At 43.4% G+C, this 26,609-nt stretch overlaps 2 protein-coding genes across 7 annotated transcripts in view; one reads left to right on the top strand and one right to left on the bottom strand.

Moving 5' to 3' along the window:
• Nucleotides 1–3,587, bottom strand: part of NFE2L1 (NFE2 like bZIP transcription factor 1) — a 7,581-nt gene extending 3,994 nt beyond the window's left edge. The window contains exons 1-2 of the mRNA XM_072111616.1: nucleotides 3,126–3,587; nucleotides 1,295–1,853 (exon numbers count right to left, since the gene is read on the bottom strand). Of these exons, the coding sequence (XP_071967717.1) occupies nucleotides 1,295–1,780 (486 nt within the window). The 5' untranslated portion in view covers nucleotides 1,781–1,853; nucleotides 3,126–3,587. The remainder of the gene's footprint in view (nucleotides 1–1,294; nucleotides 1,854–3,125) is intronic.
• On the top strand, nucleotides 434–26,609 carry COPZ2 (COPI coat complex subunit zeta 2). Of its 6 annotated transcripts, XR_011847773.1 has the most exons (9): nucleotides 3,737–3,983; nucleotides 5,059–5,127; nucleotides 11,545–11,626; nucleotides 14,416–14,507; nucleotides 21,141–21,196; nucleotides 21,284–21,345; nucleotides 22,681–22,758; nucleotides 24,740–24,791; nucleotides 25,779–25,865. XR_011847773.1 is itself a non-coding variant. In XM_072111620.1 (8 exons), the coding sequence occupies exons 1-8, from the start codon at nucleotides 449–451 to the stop codon at nucleotides 25,872–25,874; spliced, it is 534 nt and encodes a 177-aa protein (XP_071967721.1). In that variant the 5' UTR covers nucleotides 434–448; the 3' UTR covers nucleotides 25,875–26,609. The 6 variants fall into 6 exon arrangements, 5 of the variants coding, with proteins under 5 accessions (XP_071967721.1, XP_071967719.1, XP_071967718.1 ...); XM_072111620.1 differs by lacking the exons at nucleotides 3,737–3,983; nucleotides 21,284–21,345 and adding an exon at nucleotides 434–457 and having other exon boundaries at nucleotides 25,779–26,609; XM_072111617.1 differs by lacking the exon at nucleotides 21,284–21,345 and having other exon boundaries at nucleotides 3,747–3,983; nucleotides 25,779–26,609.

Below are 26,609 nucleotides of genomic sequence, written 5' to 3'. Positions count from 1 at the left end.
TTTTCAGATCATATGATTGCCCAATCCTGTGTACGGCCAGCTTACAGGTTATAAGACTGTCCCTGGCTTCACAAAACCCAGCGAGCAGCAATATTGTGCAAGGGTGCAGCAGACACCTGTCTCCTCTGCTCACGCTCCCTGTGTGACACATACAGCAGTTGCTGGTCCCTTCATCACCACCTCCTCTACTGGGGGAGACATCCTAGATACACTTTCTTCTCATTCACACAATACATCATCCCAAGATCTAATCCAGTGACTGCTGAGAGCGGACCAACCTTGGCAGCTAAACAGTCAAGATCTAATCTTCTATTCCCAAATATAACAGGAATCGAATGAGAACACATTCACATCTGTACAATGGCAGAGAAGTAGCACCCACTACTATTTCGATGGGCTGGTACCCTCTGAACCAAGACGAGCCTGAAATTTTGATCTTGGCAGAAGAATGCTAGAGGTAAGATGATGGGCAGCAGGTAAAGGAATAGGAATATTTGTAGTGCGAACCTATGCTCACCCCAACTCTAAAGCCTAGCCATTGGGTTTTAGGGTTCCTAAATGTGGTATTATGTGCTGCTCCTGATCCATTATACCACTGGTACAGGCATCCATCACAAGAGGTGCTTGGCTAGTATCCTACTTACACATATCAAGTACAGCTTTAATCCCTCTCTGAACACTGAAATAGTGGGGGCTCCATCGGCTTATGTGACCACCATGTAATCTGATCTGTGCACACACTGTACGGGCACAACATTTGCCTTGCCCACACTCCATGTTAGATCACATGCTCTTGGCTCTGCAGCAATGTAAGGTGACCCTATTCCTGTCTGCATTGCAGACTACTCTAGTCTCGCATGTCACAGAATAGCAGAACAACAGCCCCCCCCCCCCCCCATTAAATCCTGTGTAAACGAATCCATACACAAGTCCAGGCATGTGACCACACTGTACAGTGTGTAACAGTGCCAAGATGCTATGCCACTCTTTCTTGGCACTATATAAAACCCATCTTAGAGCAAGAACTGACTGAAATCTACATTACAGATACCCCCTACCCAAAATCAATGAGACACATGCTGAGGTCCAGGAATCTAAGATCTGGGGTGCTCTTGTCCACTTTAGCAAAATTCATATACCAGACACAATATAGTCACTGTTCCACTTTGTTTCCTCCTCATCAGGAGAGTAGTAGGTTTTTAGCCCCTATGATCTCAGTTTCCAGAAACCTACATATACATAAGTTATGGTTCCTGAAGGGAGACCAAAGTTTTGTGCTGGACTCGTCTCTTACCTCCTTTAGCTCTGAACTATCAGACTGTGCAGTTGCTCCCAGCTCATCACTTCCAAGTCCTTGCTCTGTCTCTCGAGTGTCGCGAAGGTTGCTGTCTGAAGATGGGAGATCCTGAGGGCCTTCTGGGGACCCTGTCTGGGCGCTGGACACAGAGCTATCAGCCTCTCGATGCACCAACCATGTATCAAGTTCTGTGCTGGGCACCTGCAGCCGGTCAAGTGCACGCATACGGCTCAACAGTCTACGGGAGGTGAAAAACTGGTCCAAGTCCACACTCTTGGGGTGCACCCCGTAGCCATCGGTGGTACCACGGAGGCTGTGAAACTGAGTCTGAGTGTAGGCTGAGGTGGGCCCTAAGATAATCTCATGCAGAGGGGGGAGGTGAGAGGGCAGATAGGAGTCCAAGTCCACACGCACACCCATGAGGCTCAACAGAATGGTGAACTGGATAAGACCCTCCGTCAGATACTTCTTCAAAGACAGCATGTCTGGGAGCCCCAGGGAAGAAGGGACCCCCAACACTCACACTTTCCTGTACACAGGGATACTGAGGTTTCTCCTGAAAGAGAGATATTACACTCATTAGGGGTTAAAAGTGATGATTCAAGTGGATATTGCTTTCAAACAATCCAGAGTTACATCACATCCACATTATGTAACCCCATCCCAGGACACTGTTTTCATAACCAACCTTCACCTGGGAAGTCACTGACCTACATTCCTCACCCCTGGCTGCGGTCATGAACGCCTCTGCTGCAGGATACGGCTCTAGGTCTATACACAGCCGGTAACCATAATAAAGAATAAACAACCCTCCTGCTGCCATCTACCGCCACATGCATGAAGTCCCAGGGAATGATGGGGGCTGCAGTCTCTCCATAGAAGCTTAGGGCGGATTCTGGAAACTTATATAAAGTGTTGTCAGCCCTGGATTTATCTGAGCAGTATGCATCACCACCTGCTACACGTCTAGTACTGAATCAGCCCCCTACACACACTATAGAGCATTATACACCTGCACACTGCTCTGCCACCTCTCCATGCTCTCAGCACCACCTCCCTCCGTCCTCACAGCAGATGACAGATGATGAAATCCGTTACGTCACGCATAGTCTACTGGGGTGCGGGGGGGATCAGCTCACATCTCCTATAGCATCCAGCAGAAGGGTGATAATCCCCCATATGTCAGTGATGCAGCAGGCAAGGATGTTTGGGGATTTTCTATTACACTGAGTCCTCGACACGGCTAATAATAACATGGCTGACAACAGAGAACAGTAGGAGCCAATCCCTTCCACATCTAATAAACAGAAGGCGATATTCTCTTTTACACATAATACAGTGGCTGATAACAGAGAACAGTAGGGGGCAATCCCTTCCACATCTAATAAACAGAAGGCGATATTCTCTTCCACATTTAATACAGCGGCTGATAACAGAGAACAGTAGGTAATATTCTTTTACATCTAATACAGTGACTGATAACAGAGAACAGTATATGTTATTCTCTTCCACATTTAATACAGTGGCTGATAACAGAGAACAGTAGGTAATATTCTCTTTTCATCTAATACAGTGGCTGATAACAGAGAGCAGTATATATAAATCCATATGATTTAGGACGGTTTCACACGCTGCTGTTTCTTGCAAGACGCTGATTTTCCCTTTAGACATAACACCCGCTGTGAGTGAAGTGATCGCTAGTCCCCGGGTATGCCCGCTCCCCCAGTGTATTGCGCAGTACAGCACACAAAGCCCCCCACACCCGTCCCGACGCCCACACCCCGAGCTCCCAGTGGCGCCTCCAGCAGACAGCATGGCCGCTCGGTACCTGGTCCTCTCACACGCTGAAATATCTTCCGCTCCCGGCGCTCGCCTTCCTCCTCGTGTATCCACCGCCCGTGCACCCGCTGCCCGACTAACACTTCCGCATCACCCGGCAAAACAGACAACCCTACCCTCCACCAATCACACTGCGGCTCCACACCAGGTACACAAGCCGGGCCCGCCCCCACACCGCAGGCAGCCAATCACTACAGAGGAACACGAGTGGCGTCCAATCACAACCCAGAATGAAACCACACCACTTAACCGACACTGACAGTTCGGCGGCAAATCACACTATGCAGCGCCAACATGCCAGGGTGACGTCACTGACAGGCTGTCCCCTCCGCCTATCAGCGCCCAGAAGAGCTTTCAGCTCTCTTTCCACTGTTCTGTCTCCCCAGTTGTCAGGCCGCTGCGCTCCGGTCAATTGTGGAGAGCTGCCTCGGGCTTGAACAGCTCGGAGAGGCGGAGCGGGGAGAGGAAAGCGCTGCAGCCCTCACAGTGACTTGCAAAAATATTACGTCTTACGTAAGACGTTCTGGAAGTTTCGCTGCGCTTGACGTCACTTCGTAAACAGTTTCGGTTACGTCACGGCGTTCGGGGAGGGGGAGAGGGCGGAGCTTCAGTTACTGGAAATTTCATCATCTCGCATGTGTTGTTTAGGATGGGGATGTTGTGGAAAACACGTAGCGACGCCAAGGCTCCCGCGAGAGGGCGGGGCTAGCAGTGGGCGGAGCTAACGTCCACCGGGCGGAGTTACGTTTTAAAGGGATTATCTGCTAAAGTCTGCGATTCCGTCAACCGCGCCATGGAGGGCAGCCTGCCGGTACTGGGAGGAGAACTAACCCGTGTGGCCGAGGGGGTGGGGGCACCTCAGCTGTGTGTATTGTGTACAGTACACTCTATAGATCTGTATCTCTAATTGTACATATCTGCAGTGTACACTACAATCTATAGATCTGGTTGTACGATCTGTGGCTCTAATTGTACATATCTCCAATGTGGATCTATACAATCTATAGATCTGGTTGTACAATCTGTACCTCTAATTGTATTTATGTCCATTGGGGATTGTGTACACTACAATCTATAGATCTGGTTGTAGCTACTGGTTGTCCCTAATGTGGATCATGCACAAGCACATATTTCATTAATTCCTCAGGCTCTATTCACACAATTCCTTCCACATCTAACACAGTGGCTGATAACAGAGAACATTACAGATCACGCAGTAGCACATATTTTATTTATTTCTTGGACTGTCAAATGTACCTGAAAAAAACACACTGCATGCTGCGCTATTTGGTTCAGAAAGCTGCTGGACTTTTGTTTTTAAAAGGGAACTTTCATTTTTTGTTATGTCAGATCCGTCTCTATTATTATTTAATAGGTTTTTTTTCTTAATGGGGCTGTCTAGGTCTTTATTATAAAAGTATTTTGAATCATCAGGGATGTAACTTATGGCACCACCATCAATCATTTGCAGTGGTGAACCAGAAAGGTCCATTTAAGGGGTACCAAGATTCACAGGATAGAAGATAACAATATGATTGGTGAAGATCCTATTACTGGGACACCTCCCCCCCCCCCCCCCCACTTACCAATCACAAGAGTTGGGGTCCTGTACTCACTAATTGAATGAGTGCTTAATTTTGATGCTTAATTCACTGTCTATGTGAGTGCCCTAGATACCCCAGCGCTTTGCTCAGCAATTTCTGACACTCCCGTAGTATTGAATGGAGCTGTAGGACTCATTCTTGATTCTGGCGGACCTCTCATACTGGGGTCTGCTGGGAGTTGTCCTTCTGATGATATTACTAGTAGTACATCCATAGCTATCCTTCCCTTTCCTCGAATCTTTGCAGCAGATGTCAGCACCATTTCTCCTCCACTGTGTTTATAAGAAACGCCCAACGTTTTATTCCTGTTTCCTGCAGGATCCAACTCTATACACAGTGCGCGCTGCCATCATTTTGGATCAGGATGGACATCGACTTGTTGCGAAAGTAATCTTGATGTGTGCACTGCATGTGTTTGGGTGTAACACGTTCTTACTGGACTAACACGTTCTCCTAGTGACTGAACTGGAATAAACTAAATCACTTTCGTGGTGTGATGCAACACTTTTTCCCCCTGCGTTTGCTTTTAACCATATTTGATGTTATTTTTTTTCCATGGGCAACGAGAACAGTTTTACCTCAGAAACTTGATGATAAATCCCCCCCAATGTGTGAATGGGGCCTCAGGCTACCTGCAGATGTTCGTGTGTTCTCAGGCTGCAAACAACGGATCAATAATAGGGCTGGCACAGGATGTCACTAGCTTAACCCCATAAAGGTTGCATGTTTATGTTACATAGCATCCGCACATATGGACCAGGCAGCCATATGGCATTTCCATACGGGCAGGAATAGGATTTGCTCATAGGAGTGTCAGTGTGCCATCTGTGTACAATGGATATCAAATGGATAAAAACAACGTTCATGTGCATGGAGTATTTCGGTTGTGGTCGCACAGTGCGTTCTTGGTGCTTTTTTAAACGCATGCATTTTTGCATGTTTACAATGCGTTTGGCTGGTTTGAATAATTTTCTTCATTTCTGGAAGTGTGACCGGCTGTATTAACATTTTCACAGCTGCTTAAAGAGGACCTGTCACCCATAATTTCGGCACTAGGAGCTGCCTCTTCCCCGGACCGCCCGCTCGCTCGCTCCAGAGGCTGGCAGTGACTGCCCCGCGCCGGCCACGCCCCAACCCCGCCTCCTCATGAATACATCGGACAGCTTTGCGAGCTGTCCGACAATTACACTGTACCCTGCCGCAGTGTTAGAGGTTTCCGGTAATGCTATCCTTCTAACACTGCAGAGTTTGTTCAAGCACTAGAAGCTGTTTACTTTAGTGCCGAAATTTTGGGTGACGGGTCCTCTTTAAATTTCCACAAATGAAAAAAAACTGATTCAAACCAACCAAGTGCATGCGATTTAAAAAGCATGTGTTTTTAGTCTATTTGAAAATGCACCAAGAATACACCAGGTGACTGCACTCTGAGGTCACGTGTGCATTTTCATTGCGTTTTGAAATGCATAACAAAAGCTGCGGAAAGGTGATTTGCCTAATTACGTTACTGTTAACATTTGCGTTTACAAAACACATTGCAAATATGATGTTAACACTTGTTAACATCACATTAAATGTAAACAGTAATGTTGTTAGACATATCACCTCTCCTTAGCTGTTGTAATGTGTTTCAAACGCATCATGTGAACATGGCTGTAGGGTGCCTTCACACATACCACTAGTTTACAAACCCAGCACTAGCATACGGGGTTGGGTCTTGGCCCGATCACTTATGCGTTTCTGTGGAATAGATGTATGTGATCGGTAACCAAAACCCGGTGTCTTGCATTAAAACGATGCAAGACATTGGGGCACATTTACTAAGGGCTGTGCGCCAGTTTTCTGTCAGACTTTGCACGTTCTTTCTAGTGCACACTGCTTACACATCTGTGAAGGAAACCATTATGTTTCAGACCCCTGAAGGGTACACAAGGTCACATAGCTATTCTTTTTTAGGCAGTTCCAGAACGCACGGGTTCTGAGAGGTGCAGGAAGTGATTTAAAGGGAACCTACCACCACGAATCTTCCTATAAAGGTAGATCGGGTGGTAGGTGGATCAATAGGACATGAGGATAGCCCTCAATATATAAATATATATTTAGATTAGGGGGTTATTTTGCATGACGGGTTCTCTTTAGGATCTTTCCTTTGCACTTGATGGTTAATGGTTTCCCAGACAAAATAAAAGGGGCATCAGGGGTGTTCTGATTATATTAGGTGCAGACACACCTCTGCCCACCCCCAGGAGGGGTCATATGCGCTCATTGTGAACCTGCTCTCATCCATGAATAGCACAGTGCACCTATGTTGAATCTACCACTCTTGGTAGACCTAGTGAACATCATGGACTCTGCTTTGGACAGTTAGAGCAGACACATGAATACTAGTGTACTGCGAGAGGTCATTACACACAGGCTAAGGTAATACCAATTATCCTCGATCACTGCAGATGTGAATATAAGGATTCCTCAAAACACCTGTGTTTCTTCTATCTAGACCTGATGAAGGGAACAGTATGTTCCCGAGGATAGCTTAGGGGAGACCTCATTACCATTAACAAATACCTGAACGGGCAGTACAAGGATCACTCCAAAGATCTTTTTATATCTAGGTCTGTGACCAGGACAAAGGGGCATCCTCTACACCTAGAGGAGAGGAGGTTCTGCCATCACCATAGACAGGGGGCATCCTCTACTCCTAGAGGAGAGGAGATTCTACCATCACCATAGACGGGGCATCCTCTACACCTAGAGGAGAGGAGGTTCTACCATAGACAGGAGACATCCTCTACACCTATAGGAGGTTCTACCATTGCCATAGACAGGGAGCATCCTCTGCACCTAGAGGAGAGGAGGTTCTACCATTGCCATAGACAGGGAGCATCCTCTGCACCTAGAGGAGAGGAGGTTCTGCCATCACCATAGACAGGGGGCATCCTCCACACCTAGAGGAGAGGAGGTTCTACCATAACCATAGACAGGTGACATCCTCTACACCTAGAGGAGAGGAGGTTCTACTATCACCATAGACAGGGCCATCCTCTACACCTAGAGGAGAGGCGGTTCTACCATCACCATAGACAGGGGACATCCTCTACACCTAGAGGAAAGGTGGTTCTACCATGGCCATAGACAGGGGGTATCCTCTACACCTAGAGGAGAGGCAGTTCTACCATCACCATAGACAGGGGGCATCCTCTACACCTAGAGGAAAGGTGGTTCTACCATGGCCATAGACAGGGGGTATCCTCTACACCTAGAGGAGAGGCGGCTCAACCATAGACAGGGATTATTTACTTTGCAAGTAAGACTGAATTCATTGCCACAAGATGTGTACATGTTCAAGAGAGGCCTGGATGAAAAAAATATCAACAATTTTGCATCCAGGGGGCATCTCTATGCCTAGAGGAGAGGAGGTTCTACCATCACCATAGACAGGGGGCCTCCTCCACACCTAGAGGAGAGGCGGCTCTACCATCACCATAGACAGGGTGTATCTTCTACACCTAGAGGAGAGGAGGTTCTACCATCACAATAGACGGGGACATCCTCCACACCTAGAGGAGAGGCAGTTCTACCATCACAATAGACAGGGGGCATCCTCCACACCTAGAGGAGAGGAGATTCTACCATCACCATAGACAGGGGGCATCCTCTACACCTAGAGGAGAGGAGGTTCTACCATCACCATAGACAGGGGGCATCCTCTACACCTAGAGGAGAGGCGGCTCTACCATCATCATAGACAGGGTGTATCTTCTATACCTAGAGGAGAGGAGGTTCTACTATCACCATAGACAGGGCCATCCTCTACACCTAGAGGAGAGGAGGTTCTACCATCACCATAGACAGGGGGCCTCCTCCACACCTAGAGGAGAGGCGGCTCTACCATCACCATAGACAGGGTGTATCTTCTACACCTAGAGGAGAGGAGGTTCTACCATCACAATAGACGGGGACATCCTCCACACCTAGAGGAGAGGCAGTTCTACCATCACAATAGACAGGGGGCATCCTCCACACCTAGAGGAGAGGAGATTCTGCCATCACCATAGACAGGGGGCATCCTCTACACCTAGAGGAGAGGAGGTTCTACCATCACCATAGACAGGGGGCATCCTCTACACCTAGAGGAGAGGAGGTTCTACCATGGCCATAGACAGGGTGTATCTTCTACACCTAGAGGAGAGGAGGTTCTACCATGGCCATAGACAGGGCCATCCTCCACACCTAGAGGAAAGGTGGTTCTACCATGGCCATAGACAGGGGGTATCCTCTACACCTAGAGGAGAGGCGGCTCAACCATAGACAGGGATTATTTACTTTGCAAGTAAGACTGAATTCATTGCCACAAGATGTGTACATGTTCAAGAGAGGCCTGGATGAAAAAAATATCAACAATTTTGCATCCAGGGGGCATCTCTATGCCTAGAGGAGAGGTGGTTCTACCATCACCATAGACAGGGGGCCTCCTCCACACCTAGAGGAGAGGCGGCTCTACCATCACCATAGACAGGGTGTATCTTCTACACCTAGAGGAGAGGAGGTTCTACCATCACAATAGACGGGGACATCCTCCACACCTAGAGGAGAGGAGGTTCTACCATCACAATAGACGGGGACATCCTCCACACCTAGAGGAGAGGAGATTCTACCATCACCATAGACAGGGGGCATCCTCTACACCTAGAAGAGAAGATGTTCTACCATCACCATAGACAGGGGACATCCTCCACACCTAGAGGAGAGGAGATTCTACCATCACCATAGACAGGGGGCATCCTCTACACCTAGAGGAGAGGAGATTCTACCATCACCATAGACAGGGGGCATCCTCTACACCAAGAGGAGAGGAGGTTCTACCATCGCTATAGACAGGGGGCATCCTCTACACCTAGAGGAGAGGAGGTTCTACCATCACCATAGACAGGGGGCATCCTCCACACCTAGAGGAGAGGAGATTCTACCATCACCATAGACAGGGGGCATCCTCTACACCTAGAAGAGAAGATGTTCTACCATCACCATAGACAGGGGACATCCTCCACACCTAGAGGAGAGGAGATTCTACCATCACCATAGACAGGGGGCATCCTCTACACCTAGAGGAGAGGAGATTCTACCATCACCATAGACAGGGGGCATCCTCTACACCAAGAGGAGAGGAGGTTCTACCATCGCTATAGACAGGGGGCATCCTCTACACCTAGAGGAGAGGAAGTTCTACCATCACCATAGACAGGGGGCATCCTCTACACCTAGAGGAGAGGAGGTTCTACCATCACCATAGACAGGGGGCATCTTCTACACCTAGAGTAGAGGCGGTTCCACCATCATCATAGACAGGGGGCATCCTCTACACCTAGAAGAGAAGATGTTCTACCATCACCATAGACAGGGGACATCCTCCACACCTAGAGGAGAGGCGGTTCTACCATCACCATAGACAGGGGGCATCCTCTACACCTAGAGGAGAGGAGATTCTACCATCACCATAGACAGGGGGCATCCTCTACACCAAGAGGAGAGGAGTTTCTACCATCGCTATAGACAGGGGGCATCCTCTACACTTAGAGGAGAGGAGGTTCTACCATCACCATAGACAGGGGGCATCCTCTACACCTAGAGGAGAGGAGGTTCTACCATCACCATAGACAGGGGGCATCCTCTACACCTAGAGGAGAGGTGGTTCTACCATCACCATAGACAGGGGGCATCCTATACACCTAGAGGAGAGAAGGTTCTACCATCACCATAGACAGGGGGCATCCTCTACTCCTAGAGGAGAGGCGGTTCTACCATCATCATAGACAGGGGACATCCTCTACACCTAGAGGAGAGGTGGTTCTACCATCACCATCTACTCCTAGAGGAGAGGAGGTTCTACTATCACCATAGACAGGGGATATCCTCTACACATAGAAGATAAGATGTTCTACCATCACCATAGACAAGGCATCCTCTACACCTATAGGAGAGGCGGCTCTACCATAGACAGGGATTATTTACTGTGCAAGTAAGACTGAATTCTCTGCAACACGAGGTTGTGATGTACATGTTCAAGAGAGGCCTGGATGAAAAAAAACATCAACCATTTTGCTAAAAGTTGATCTAGGGAATAATTTTGGCTGCCATATTGGGGTTGGGAAGGAATTTTTCCCTATTATGGGCCAGTGGCATCAGCCTTGTAAGTTTCTTTACCTTTTTTTCGATAAACACTGTAGGATTTATATGTTGGCCTATATCTGCTATGAAACCACTCATTTAGGTTAAACATTTTGGAAAAGATAAGTAAAGAGAATCAGAAAGAGGAGAAGAAAGAAAAAGTGAAGGTTTATAGTGGAGAGCTGGTTCCAGCCATGACCGCAGGGTATCAACCCAAGACTAACTTCATTTCCCACGAGCAAGTTTGGTGGTAGAATCACTGAACCGAACCTCCATTCACATGTAGGAGTAAAACATTCTAAAAACAGTGTATTTGGATCTCAAATCAATAAATAAAAATCTATGATCACTTACTGTATGCTTTCCAAGATGTGAAGGTGCCTATTAATGCCATTTGGACATACGGTAGTCAAAGCTTCATGGCTTCCATTGTACTGTAAATGAAAGCCAAAACAAGAGAACCGAGTCTAAAGGCTAATATAATGAAGGACGTGTCTCCATGTTCCTGCCTGCTGAAAAGGGATTCTGGAACTATCATACTACAACCTGATGCACAACCTGAGATATCACAAGCCGGCACATTGGTGTGAATGGGAGCAGATATAAGTTATACATTTCTTCACTTGTTTCCCCTTCTTCTAGTATTATGACTGCACATTCCCATCATTGGTGGAACAGCAAGAATTTGAAAAAAAATTATTCCTCAAGACACAAAGATCAGAAAGTAAGAAAAGCAACGTAAAGGATATATTACTGTAATGCTCTATGGTGACATACACAAAGCATGTATATACAAGTCAGTGCTTCCAGGGATGTAAATGTTTGTATTATTTCATAAGTGATCTCTTGTACTCATTTTATTTTATTATTGTTTAAATGGAACATCTCACCATATAAATTATCAAGCAGAACGTGATAGAGCAGGAGGAGCTGAACGCTTTGAGAGACAGTTTGTAAGAAAAGATTTTGTTTCAGGTTGTTCTTATCAGTGATTGTCAAATCTGCATTGGGGGTTTCTGTTATACTGGCCGACTATAGAAGGATGTAACCGAAAAAAAAAATGGGCCAACCTTACCCATGGTGACACAAGACAGGGGATTACCAGCAGGCAGGAGATCAGAGGAAATGGGTTGAAATCCAATAGTAGGGTGAGGATGGACTATCCCTAGAGGGATCCCGATCCTATTATTGGACTTCAACCCATTTCCTCTGACCTCCTGCCTGCTGGTACTCCTCTGTCTTGTGTCACCATGCTTGTGGGTAAGATTGAACCAATTTTTAAAATCTCTTATATGGTTGGTTACCCTTATGTATTTATGGCCATCCAGCCATGATTGTCCTGGTAGGGAATGCTGATTGCCTGTTAAAGGAAACCTACCACTTGGAATCGTGCTTCTAAGCCGCAAATACCGTGCACCAGCTCAGGGTGAGGTGGTTCTGGCGCTTATCTTCCTTATGTTCTTAAACAGATGTAAAGCGTTTAAATGATTTATTAATCTTTATATAGGAAGTAGCTTCACCGCACCATGCGCGCGACCACTTCCTATTCTGACGCACGCACGGTCGCGTGCATGGTGCGCTGAGCGCGTACCGCGGTGCGATGAAGCTACTTCCTATATAAAGATTAATAAAGCGTTTAAACGCTTTACATCTGTTTAAGAACATAAGGAAGATAAGCGCTTGAGCCTCAGCTGGTGCACGCGATTTGCGGCTTAGAAGCACGATTCCAAGTGATAGGTTTCCTTTAATTTGCATTTTAAGCTATACTTATTAAAAGTTTTGTTTTATATTATTACTGCACTTTTATATTATTACTGCATTTCTGCACCTATTACTGCAATTACAGCTATCTGCAATCTGCTCAACTCATTCTGCTCTACAACATGCTGCCTGCACATCGAACACTATGTACAATCTGCTCAGCTCCTCCTGCTTTATAACATGCTGCCTGCACATCGGACACTATGTACAATCTGCTCAGCTACTCCTGCTTTATAACAGGCTGCCTGCACATTGGACAGTACACTCACCGGCCACTTTATTAGGTACACCTGTCCAACTGCTCGTTAACACTTAATTTCTAATCACATGGCGGCAACTCAGTGCATTTAGGCATGTAGACATGGTCAAGACAATCTAATGGAGTTCAAACCGAGCATCAGTATGGGGAAGAAAGGTGATTTGATTGCCTTTGAACGTGGCATGGTTGTTGGTGCCAGAAGGGCTGGTCTGAGTATTTCAGAAACTGCTGATCTACTGGGATTTTCACGCACAACCATCTCTAGGGTTTACAGAGAATGGTCCGAAAAAGAAAAAGCATCCAGTGAGCGACAGTTCTGTGGGCGGAAATGCCTTGTTGATGCCAGAGGTCAGAGGAGAATGGGCAGACTGGTTCGAGCTGATAGAAAGGCAACAGTGACTCAAATCGCCACCCGTTACAACCAAGGTGGGCAGAAGAGCATCTCTGAACGCACAGTACGTCGAACTTTGAGGCAGATGGGCTACAGCAGCAGAAGACCACACCGGGTGCCACTTCTTTCAGCTAAGAACAGGAAACTGAGGCTACAATTTGCACAAGCTCATCGAAATTGGACAGTAGAAGATTGGAAAAACGTTTCCTGGTCTGATGAGTCTCGATTTCTGCTGCGATCCATCCTGCCTTGTATCAACGGTTCAGGCTGGTGATGGTGGTGTCATGGTGTGGGGAATATTTTCTTGGCACTCTTTGGGCCCCTTAGTACCAATTGAGCATCGTTGCAATGCCACAGCCTACCTGAGTATTGTTGCTGACCATGTCCATCCCTTTATGACCACAATGTACCCAACATCTGATGGCTACTTTCAGCAGGATAATGCACCATGTCATAAAGCTGGAATCATCTCAGATTGGTTTCTTGAACATGACAATGAGGTCACTGTACTCAAATGGCCCCCACAGTCACCAAATCTCAATCCAATAGAGCATCTTTGGGATGTGGTGGAACGGGAGATTCGCATCATGGATGTGCAGCCGACAAATCTGCGGCAACTGTGTGATGCCATCATGTCAATATGGACCAAAATCTCTGAGGAATGCTTCCAGCACCTTGTTGAATCTATGCCACGAAGAATTGAGGCAGTTCTGATGGCAAAAGGGGGTCCAACCCGTTACTAGCATGGTGTACCTAATAAAGTGGCCGGTGAGTGTATGTACAATCTGTTTATCTCCTCCTGCTCTATGACATTTCTCCTACTTTAATACATGCCTGCAGATTGGAATGCTTTTTCCTGGTGAAAGTATTTTTTCAAGTAATATGATCTTGTGACACACTCACATGGTCCCAGTATCTAATTCATATTACGCAGCGCTTTAGAGATGCAAGGACTATATAATAAAGAATTATCATTATTATTATTATGATGGGATAAACCGCTCAGGGTAACAGTGATAATTATTGTGGCACCTTAAATAGTATAACACAATTATATACAATTTCTCTGCAAGTTACATTATGTCACTGCTGTGTTTCTAAGGTGAGGTGGTACTTGTCGATGGTGTGACCGCACTGTGCCAACGATCATCTGATGTCATGTGTTTCATCATTGGTGGTCCTGATGAGAATGAAGTAAGTTATACATATTGCATATTAAGTTTTTTTTTTAAAGGGAACCCGTCACCAGGGACCTAATTTTAACTAAAGACAGGTTGTAGAAGCCAGCTGCATTGCTAAGATGTCTTTCTTCTTTCTCTAAACATTTGCGATATTACAATATGATTGTGTCTTATAACTTACCTTGCGCGATGACAGAATCTTCTGTGTAGTCGCAGGGGTTGGGCTTTGGTTTGGATGCATTTCAAAAAACAAACACGTGACTTCTCTGTGCTGCTCACTTCTCAGCTCTTGGCCCCCACCTTTGGGCTCCTGTACAGCTCCTCCATCTCCCACTAATTTCAGCTCACCAGGCTGTGAGCTCTGTGAAGGAGCAGTAGGGAGGAGCTGTACAGGACCACAAAGGTGGGGTTTGAGAGCTGAGCAGTCTGCAGCACAGGTAAGTCATGTGTGGTTTTTTGAAATGCATCCAAACCAAAGCCCAACCCCTGGGACTACACAGATGATTTTGTCAGGATGCAAGGTGAGTTATAACACACAATTATATTGTAATGCAAATGCTTAGAGAAAGCAGCAAGGCATACTTGCAATGCAGCTGTAATGAGCTTCTGTAACCTGTCTTTAGTGTAAATTAGGTCCCTGGTGACAGGTTCCCTTTAAAGACACAAACAAAAATGCTATCTATTGTATAGACTGGAACATATTTCATCAGTTCAGAAGTTGAGAAAAGGTTACAAGAAAATAAGATACTCTAAGAATAAGATGTGCTTTTCAGGCCTACCAATTCTCCTAACATGAGCAACAAGACCTCTCTTTACCCCACTTCCCCATGCGTCATGTGCGCCAGATCACTCGTCCTCAGTCCTATTTTGTGCCATATTTGCGCCAGACTACTCACCAACTCGTTCTTCATGGATCTGGCGTCTCCCTGCACTGCTCCGATAGAGTGCACCAAGTTTTTTTTATACATCTTTAACATAATAAATGTAGCTACCTTCGTTTGTAGGACTCTGCAAGGAAAAGCTACCAGTTCCCCCACAGCTGTTCCTACTTAATATCCTAGGGAAAAATACCTTAGTAGATAAGGAACACAAAGAAATTTTCTTTAGTCTGTGTTCGACAGGAAATTCAAGGGAAATGGAGAAGTGACTCCATACCCTTGATTGAAAATGTTATTTTGGGGATTAACAAATTGAGAGATTGTGAACTGTAAATGTGTAATGGGGATGTATTAAGTAAAAAGAGGTCATTAAAATGTTGGGACCATTGGTTTAGACATCTATGATGAGTTCATTTTTAAGTTGGAGGAACACTCTTTTCTTTTTCTCTTTTTTCTCTTCCTTGATTCTATGTAACTAATTTGTATTTATTGACTAAACTATGGATTCCTTTTTTTTTGTAATAAAATAAAAGGAGTCAAAAAAATAAATAATAATAGCAATAAATGTGCATCGGAAAGCCGCTATCAGTGCAGAATCTTATGTTGTGTCGGGTATAGTACAGTTGCAACACAAATGTGTCACTTTATAAATACCTGTGCAAGCAGTTTTTACTGAAAAGAACATGTAAAGTCAGACAGAAAACTGGTGAAGGGACTTTAATAAATGTGGGCCTCTATTTTAAAACTTAGAGGGAATCAACCACTTGTAAAATGTACTTTTGAGATGAGCTCAATTACTGGTAGGAGTTTTCATGCTGATAAAGACACTTATTTTCTACTTATTTCCTACATTTCTACTGTGGAAATGTGGAGAAAAAAAACAGTTTTTAAAATATTTAAATGAGGCTTTGGGGCTCCAGGTTGTGACTACTGAGATGCTCGGCGCTCTCCATTTACATAATTATTCCCTGGTAAAGTTTTGCGCAGATACACAGCTGGTTTTGCAGTGCAGATCACCGGTGTGCATGCCCGGCTTTGCCACTATCATAGCCAGGGTAAGGGGAGAGAGGTGTGCCTAATTCTGTAAATGGGGAGCGCCGAGCATCTCAGTAGTTACACCCTGGAGCCTCATTTAAATATTTTTATTACTCAGTTTTTCTCCAAATTTCCACAGTAATGGAGCTTACCTCAAATGTACATTTTACAACTGGTTGATTTCCTTCTGAGTGCCGGATTGCAGATTTCTCAGTTCTACTGTGTTCCAGATCATTCCATTCCCAGTCGTAATGGGTGCCAGATCAGTGGATCGTGATTTCCCAGTCCTACTGTGTACACGATCACTCCTCTCCCAGTGCTACTGTGTTTAGGATCACTACATTCCTAGTCCTACTGCATATCAGATCAGTAGATAAAGGATTTTCCTATCCTTCTGGTTCTTGATCACTCCAATCCCACTATCTGCCAGATCACTCCATTCCCATTCCTGCTATGTGGTAGATTACAGATTTCCCAATCCTATCTGGCACACAATCCCAGTCCTGCTGTTTTTGATCCCTCCAATCCCACTGTTTATCACATCACACCATTCCCTACTATATTTCAGATCAAGCATTCCTACAGTGTGCCATATAACTCCATTCCCAAATCTGCTTTCTCAGCCCCATTTTTTGGGTTCTGACTTGCGTCTCTTTATAGGGTTATAACTTTTAAACTCTGTTACTTATCAAAGTGATTTTGAAATAGTTTTTTCCTCACATGTTGTACTTCATTTTAGTGGTAAATTGTGGCTGATTAGTTCACTTATTTACAAAAGAAAAAGAAAAAATGATGATTTTTTAAAAAAATTTGCCAATTTCGAAATTCAAAATCATTGCATTTTCAGGCAGATAGATTTACCACCTAAATAAGTTGTTGAATATCATTTCCCATATGTCTACTTAACATTTTCATCATTTTTCATATGTCTGGATAATTTATTTTGATGTCACGCGGCTTACAAATCGAATATCGATTTTCCGGATTTTCAGAATTGACTATTTTGGGGATAAATACAGTTTTGAATGAAATTTTACATATTTAGCATCAAAACCCCCCTATAAAATCAACCCATTTTCAAATCTGCACCTTGAGATGTTCATAGCAATTGAATCAAAATGGAGGTGACATTTAGAATGGTCAATTTTGTCGGTTATACGTTCATTTAGCCCTAAAATGTACACATTTCCAAAAGATAAAAAGACCACCTTACAATTTCTCCCGAGTACAGAGACCCCCCACACGTGGCCGTTACAGGCAGTCCCCGGGTTACATACAAGATAGGGTCTGGAGGTTTGTTCTTAAGTTGAATTTGTATGTAAGTCGAAACTGTATATTTTATAATGGAAGTTCTAGACAATTTTTTTTCTTTTGCCCCAGTGACAATTGGAGTTTCAAAATTTTTGGTGTAATTGGACCAATAATTATCAATAAAGCTTCATTACAGGCATCTTACAGCTGATCATTGCAGTCTGGGACTATAGTAAAGCATCCAGAGAGCTTCACCAGAGGTCACAGTGGGCAGAGGGGTCCGTCTGTAACTATGGGTTGTCTGTAAGTCGGGTGTCCTTAAGTAGGGGACCGCCTGTACTTGTTTTATGGGCGCACAGCGAGGATTTTAGTTTCATCATTTTGCAGGCTATAAAATTTAAGCTTTTCCGTTATTGGGGCCATGTGACGGCATATTTTTTTTGCGGACGTGTTGTACTTTGCAACAGTATCATTCTGGGGTACATATATTTTTTTGATCACTTTTTATTGCATTTTTTGTGGTAAATATCATAATATGTAAAAATCATAATTCTTGGTTGTTTTTATACAGTTCATCGTGCAGGTTCAATAATGATTTACTTTTATTCTACGGTTGTTATATATGTGGGGTCTGTTTTATGATTTAGACTTTTTTTGTGTTATATGCCTCATTATGGGGCTTATGGGCATTTTTATTGATTTATTGCTTTATTTTTTTATTGAATAAGATTTTTTTAAACTTTTTTACTGTTTCCACCAGATTGCTTGTTCATGATAATACTCTGCAATACTGATGTATTAGCAGGGTATTAGCAGTGTCAGCCTATGCACATGCTCCATTGCTACCCATACACTCTTATTCCATGCTACTGCTAATATAATGTATACAAGAGACATACAGTTATATCACCTCTATAAATGTCTGGGCATTAGATCTCCGTATAGCCAGACATAGGATAATTTACTTTGCTGCTGTAGTACTATTCATTACATTGTAGGATATTTTTAGTTACGGATAACAATTCCTTGTGGAAAACATGTGCAACTACACAAACACCTCCACATTCTGGTTATTTCATTCCCGTTCAGCAAGCAGCATGATATTCCTGTGCCAGAGGAGGCATATGACGCCGCCAAATGGAATTCAGCACTACGGTTTACGTTTTTTACTGTATGGTGACTCCAATGGGGACATCTGTTTGTGGCTAAAATGGTCTGTTATTACTAGGATTTAGAAATGCCAGATTGTAGAAAGTCTGATTTGTAGAAACAATCATATGTTGCAAAGTTTTGTCCATAAAATTGAATAAAATTCTTTAAAAAGAGCGACCAGCCTTCTTGGGGGACTTGAATGAATTTGTGATGTTGCAATAAAGGCAGTCCCTGACTTAAGGACATCTGACTTACAGACGACACCGAGTGGACCTCTCTGTCCACTGTGACCTCAAGTGAAGCTCTCTGGATGCTTTACTTAGGACAGAGAGGGATAGTGCTCCTCAGTGATCTTTTACATTTATTTCATTTACATTTTTATTCTGTGCTTTAGAATATATATAATTTATAAAATAAGCTTAAATACTGCTATATTACTCATGTTAGGGTATATTCATATAGGACTACACAATGGGGCACATTTACTAAGAACAGTGCAGTCTGTACTATGTGTAGAGGGCACCAGATTCAGGAATTCTTCATGAATCTGGCGCCCCCTGCACTGCTTCAACAGAGTGCACCAACTTTTTTTTGGTGCACCTTTAAGGGGGTTGTCCAAGAGTTCCAAAAAAACAGACGTGTTTTTTTAAAAAAAAAATAAACAAGTACTCACCTCCTCCGCAACTGATGACCCCTCCCCCCATCCCCACCCCTGCGGCGCTTACCGTGGGGGTCCGCAGCTCCAATGGCAGCCCTGGGGCTGCGTGCTCCTCTCCGGGAGCTGGTCTTGCTCAATGACCATGCGCAGCAGCTCAGTGTGTTACATAACACAGTTGGGGTCATTTACTAAGGGTCCGATTCACGTTTTCCCGACGTGTTACCCGAATATTTACGATTTGCGCCGATTTTCCCTGAATTGCACAATAAATCAGTAACATTATTGGACCCGCTTTGTGAACGATGTAAAATCAAAACAAGAAAAACTTGCCAAAAATGTACATTTTTCATAAAATTGATTCACAAAAATAAACCAGCTCTGGCAACCAAAAAATATAAAAGTTATGTCTCAGAAAAGATATATGGAAATAAATGAGATTTTCTCTATATTGGGTGATCATAGTGATTCAAAGAATAAAGATATGTTATTTTTATGGTACGGTGTATAGCCCCCAAAAAATACAAGAAAGGAAACCATAAATTACGATTTTCATTTCCTACATACATTTAAGGGTTAATAAAATCTCATCAGTAATCCAATAACCAACTAAAATGAAGTATTTGTAAAGTGCATCTCGTGTCGCTGAAAATAAGCCCTTATATGTCCAAATTGCCCAAAAAAATAAAGATTGTATAGCGCCTTCCCTTCAATGCCCTGGCATGTGCCCATATAGCAGGTAACTCAGGAGAAATTGGGTATCAAACTTTTTGTAATATTTTGTTATTTTATCCACTGAGAATTTGTAAATTTTTTTAAAAACAGATTTATTTAGCCAAGAAAATTAAAATTCCAAAATTGCACACGATTTTGTTTTTACCCCTGTAAAACAATTAAAGGGTTAACAAACTTCATGAAAGTTGTTAAACATATGTTAAGTCAACATAAAGTATTCATAAACATTCTGTTAATGTTAGTTATCAAGTAACTGTTATGACTATGTATGGAAAAAGTAGAACATTTTGAATTTCGACAATCAAGAATTTTTCCAAATTTTCACCAAATATCCGTTTTTTTCATAAATAAACGCAAAAAATTCCACCAAAATTTTTCAACTAACATGAAGTACAAAGTGTCACGAGAAAACAATTTCAAAATCACTTGGATATGTTATAGCGTTATAGTGATACAGGGCAGATTTGAAAAACTGGGCCGTGTCAGGAAGGTGAAAAGTAGCTTGGACGTTAAGGGGTTAACATGGGGCTTGTGACACATTTCTGTCGGACTTTGCATGATAAATGTGGTGTACAGTCCAACTGAGCAGCGCAACGCCCATTTCACTGCAGAAATTTGTGCAGAAAATTGTATGTTGTTCTCTAATTTTGATCTGGAGTGTACATTGCAGTTTGGGTGGGGTACTGATGTAGATTTTGCATTGGGGCCTAGTAGCTACAAGCTAGATTTCTGCACTTTACCAGAATTTGGACGTTCTCTTAATAATTTCATTGCATCTTCAACCAGTGTTGCTAACATTGTCTGTTCACAACATTGGTGCAAAATAATCTTCCCCAAAAAATCCAATATATGTTCTTAAAGGAAACCTCTGATCTAGAATGATATGTGTGACTGATTTTTCTTAAAGGATCAGCATAATAATTGTTGTATCTGTCTTCAGCTGATGCTTCTCTCCGCCCTGACATGTCTGTGTGAAAGCCTATATCATATACTGCGGTAAGTAGAAGAAATGTACAGCATAACTGTACATACATAACTGTCATACATAACTGTATATAATGATGCACATCCTCCATTCTTTAGTATGTCAGGTCAGATGCCTGGGCCCCCTCACACTGCGGGCCCCATAGCAGCTACCATGGCTGGTATGTATATAGTATATACACCATCTCCCTGAATTACAGTATATACAATAGCCACCTAGTTTAAATATGGTACCCATTAAAGGGGTATTCTCGTCTGGGCACTCACATTCAGTTTCACTAATCTTCCATATATAAACATTTCTTCAATTGGATGTTATTAAAAAAAATGTTCCTGTGTGAAGATAATTTCTCATAAATGTAGTGATTTGGTCCCTTAGAAACCAGATGGCTTCCTCGGATACGACCACGTCACACTCTGACAGCGGTGGCCAGACTTACGCTATAGAGTCCTGCCTGACCTCCTGGATTCAGCAATCATAACCACAGGACAGCTGTGCGACCTGCAGTAACTCCCGGACATTTGATATACAAAACCTTTTTGTTTATTTGTGCAATCTCTCAGGCAGAGGTGGCCGTATCCGAGGAAGCTATCTCGTTTCTAAGGGACAAAATCACTACATTTATAAGAAATTATCTTCACACAGGAACATTTTTTTTAAATAATATCTAATTGAAGAAATGTTTATATATGCCAGATTTATCAAACTGAATGTGAATGCCCAGACGAGAATACCCCTTTAAGCATGTTTTACACAGAGGAGTTCATTAGCAATGGCAGCATCTCCCCATTTATTTATACACATATGTAGCACAAGCAACCTCTCATTAATACATAGTTAGCACATCACCCATGTATTCATTCATATTTGGCACAAGAACTCCCTCATTAGTTCACATTAACATAAGCAACCCCTTCTTTATTCATATTTAGCAGCAGCTCCCCATTGATGTGTGATGACATCAACTTGCTACCTGGTACATGGAGAGGGCACTGGCTGCGGTATCTGCTCTCTTATTCATTACACGTGCGTTTTCGAAGACTCACATACAATTGATTCTTTTTAGCTGGTGGTGGTGTTGCCTAAATTTGGGAAAGGAAACTGCCACCTGAGGCGAGTTACTCAACTCATATGGTAATCACTCATTTTGATGTACTAAAACTCTAAATTTAGAGGTTAAAGTACATCTACCACCAGATTTAGCGGTGGTACACTATCACCAAAGCAATCTTCATGAACTACATCTACACCGAACTTTATTAAAAATATGCTAATGAGTCGCCACTCTGACCTCCTGGCTCTGTCCGGTAGTAAAATATGTACACCCCCTTCATTTGTTTTTCAGGCTGGCCACAAACACTGCAGACAGCCCGTTACGTCTTGCTTCTTCATGCGCAACTGTACTGGTCCTCAGTCGCACATGCGTGTAAAGTGTGTAAACCGTTAAGTATTGTATTGAATGGCACTAATCTGACAATATTTTTCTGACCTGCAGGAAAAGTTTGGAAAGGAATTCCCTGCTGGAAAATATGGACACAGTTTTTCTCGTACTTGATGAAATAATTGATCGGGGGTAATATGATACTTATTTACTAATAAGAATAATTTTTAAGACCAAGGGTGCGTTGACTCCATTTGGAAACGTAATTAAAGTGCACGGGGGGCAGGGCGCTGCCCGATCACATATGCGTTTGTGTGCATTCGCAAGAAATCGGTAATCCGCACCTGGCGTCTTGCATTTAGACAATAAAAGACACCGGGTGCTGGAACGACCCTGTGCGCTTTGATTCCGTTTCTAAACTATGTCTGACAGCACCCTCAAAGGGATTTTTTGTTATAAAAAATAGGACATGGCAGCGGATTAATTTCTGATTACTGGGAGTTAGACCCCTGGGAATCCAATTTTTAAAGAAAGGAAATATTTCACAAAGACCACCTGCAGTATTGATTTATGAATTTATAGAATTTTTCATTAAAGTTGCTAAGAATTTGTTAGATACCTTCCACATTGTTTGCCATGTATGGATAAGACTTTGTATGTTGAGTAAATAATTACTGTAATACATTTCTAGAAAAGGGCCTGAGTAAGCTGTGGTATAAGGCCCCATCATAAGGAGGCCATGTACAACAGGCCAGGGGCACATGCCGCAAACCATTGCTGTTTAGGGTCCATCTCATAAAAGAAATATAAAGAGAGAATTCCCCTTTAAATGAAAGTACTGTATATTCATGTGACCACACTCATTACACTGGTGCTTTTGTTGGAGACAAATCTCTGTCTTCCCCCGAGCCATAAGAGGCTAAGTACAATAGGCTTGAAAGAATAGCACTTAACAGTATGGTAACATTTAATTTAGAGAAATATTTCTAGTAAGTGCCTTCATGAATTAGTAAAATATTGTGATCTAGAACTGGCCTTGTATTGGACTCTCTCCAGAATAGTTCCATCTGTATTCTGAACTGGCTGGAGAGTAATACAAGAGATGATCTCCATTGGTGCAGTTTAGGAAATTCCTCTGATAAGGAAAATAAAAGCAGCATATTTTGTTTTAAAGGAGACTTGCGGCCAATTGTGATACTCAGAATACAGAAGGGAGAAGTAGTATTTAGTCAGACACCATTTGTACAGCTTCTCCCCCTTAAAAAGATAAGAGAGGCCTGTAATTGACATAATAATAATAATAATAATAATAATAATAATAATAATAATTGCTTTATTTATATCATAGGTAAACCTCAACTACAAGAGATAAAATGAGAAAACAAATTCACCAAATCACATTGTCACATTTTTAAAGAATTTATTTGCAAATTATGGTGGAAAATTAGTATTTGGTCAATAACAAAAGTTTATCTCATAACTTTGATATATATCTTTGGTGGCAATGACAGAGGTCAAACATTTTCTGTAAGTCTTCACGAGGTTGCCACACACTGTTACTGGTACATTGGCCCATTCCTCCATGCAGATCTCCTCCAGAGCAGTGATGTTTTGGGGCTTTTGATGGACTTTCAACTCCCTACAAAGGTTTTCAATGGGGTTGAGATCTGGAGACTCGCTAGGCCACTCCAGGACCTTGAAATGCTTCTTACGAAGCCACTATTTTTTGCCGAGCCAGGTTTCATCTTCAATGCCGTTGCTGATAGATGGAGATTTACACTCAAAATCTCACAGTATATGGCCCTATTTATTGGTCCAGGTCCCTTTGCAGAGAAACAGCCCCTCATCATGATGTTACCACCCCCATGCTTCACAGTAAGTCTGGTGTATTTTGTGATGTAAGTCGGCATTCACTCTCCTCCAAACATGACGAATTGTGTTTCTACCAAACAGTTCTCCTTTGGTTTCATCTGACCATATGACATTCTCCCAATACTCTTCTGGAACATCCTCTCTAGCAGACTTCAGGCGGGCCGGGATATATTGAAGAGCTCTCAAACACCAGTGCACCACAGTGCTACAACATTACATGCAGCTTTGTATGGTCATATTTACTGACAGATTCCCTTTATTATACATTGACCTATGTCCTATGTTGAATATTGTCTTTCAGTGTCATTTTGGAGTGTGAATCCCAGCAAGTAATTGAAAGGCTCAGCTTCAAGGTAATAAGGAGAGACTTCACAATTGTGTTTAGCATGTACATTTCATCCACACTAAGGGTCCATTCACATGGCCGTCTGCGGGGCCGTACATGCGGCCGCATGTACGTCCCCATAGACGGCAATAGCGGCACGGCGCAGATACGGTGCCACACGTGTGGCACCAATCCAGGCCGCACACCGCAAAGAGATAGAGCATGCTCTATCTTTCGGCGTGTGTGCGGCCGTGTGCCGCTGTTTTCTATGGAGGGAGGAGGGGCCGCCTGCACGAGGGGCATACCACTTGTGTATGTACCCTAAAGTTTACATGAATTTAGAAAATGTGCACACATTCTAAAAATGGATGGAGAGAAAAGGTTGTCACAAAGGGACACAATTAAATAACCGGCTGCTGGAGTTCGCTGAAAGTGCGTTGTCCAACGACAATTCACTAAGATCATGCGCCCAATATCATGCATGTGCCGCTTCCCCGCTGAGGTCCGCCAGAGTTCACCTTCTTCTTCCTGGTGCATGTAAGTGCTTGATCTTGCGACACAATTTGAAAGTTAAATCCCACGCACAGTCCGAATCCGTCGGATGATCCGGTGGCGTCACGCCCCCCCCCCCCCCCAAATTTCTGGCGCATGAAAGCAGCGCAGTTGCGCCAAAATCCAATCACGTGCGACATTATCCCCTGTTAAATACCTGTTACAGACATGCAAAACCTGATAATGTCGGAAAGTCAGACGAAAGTGCGTCCATGGACCCTTAGTGAATAAGCCCCAAAATGCATGCAAATGGCTACACTAAATGCAATACTTTTTAATGGATCAGTGCCCACGGCCGCTATTTTAATGTACTGTGAGTCCGTTACAAATTAGAGCTCTTTCAGAAATTAAGGATATATTTTCTATAAAAACTGAAACTTATTACATATGAGGCCTTGTAGGGAGTTTATGATGGTACAATACAAACTTTCAAGCTCTCACATTATTATTCGCTCTATTACAGACGGTGTCAGAACAGGCGTTCGGCTTTGTGCTGTTTGATTACATCACTGGTAACAATGAGCAGAGAGAAGGCCAGAGGAGGGCAGCGCTGGAGTGATTGGGCGAGACTACTGACCCCTTAAGGAATGGACCGGCCATTATTGTGGCCTGTAAAAGCATGTGCCTTATATACAGAACCAAGGGATGCAAAATATGGAGGCTTCACCAATAGCAAGCATGAGATGTGACTAGTGGCTATAACATACCGCTCCGGGGTTACAATTTTTATATATAAGGTCTGCTGGAACTTTTGTTGTTTGTTTGTTTTTTTTGCTAATTTTATGTAACATTAATATAAATGTGGATTCGGTTGTACCTTTTTGCGCTACAATGGAGGGAATTTCACAATGTGTTGCCAGATCTCACAGGACGGAGCTCGACAACACTGCACAAGATTCATTATTGTGATCATTGTGTTGATGAATTCTGGTGCAGCTTTTAGTTTGTCTAAACTTTGCTCCGCAATGTGGCAAACCGGCTAGTTTTTGGTGCCTGGTCTATTTTTTGTCAAACTTTTAACTTTTATCCAGTGGAGTAACTAGAAGCTGATGGGCCCCAGTGCAAAGTCTGTGCCAGGCCCCCGACTATAATGTATGGTTTATAGTAATAGTCTTCTCATATGGGAAAGTGGCACCATAAGGGCCCCCTAAACCTCTTGGGCCCAGCCCTAGTTACACCCCTTCTTTTGTCTATCTATCAATCATCTATCATCTATCTATCTTTATTCTTAAGGAAGGTTTTAACGCTGAAACATTGCATTCTTTTATGGAATAAAGTTTCACCTTTGATTTAA

The sequence above is a fragment of the Engystomops pustulosus genome, chromosome 6, assembly GCF_040894005.1.
Source record: "Engystomops pustulosus chromosome 6, aEngPut4.maternal, whole genome shotgun sequence".
Lineage (NCBI taxonomy): Eukaryota > Metazoa > Chordata > Amphibia > Anura > Leptodactylidae > Engystomops > Engystomops pustulosus.
The sequence above is the reverse complement of the archived record's forward strand: the minus strand, read 5'-3'. Positions and strand labels throughout refer to the sequence as shown.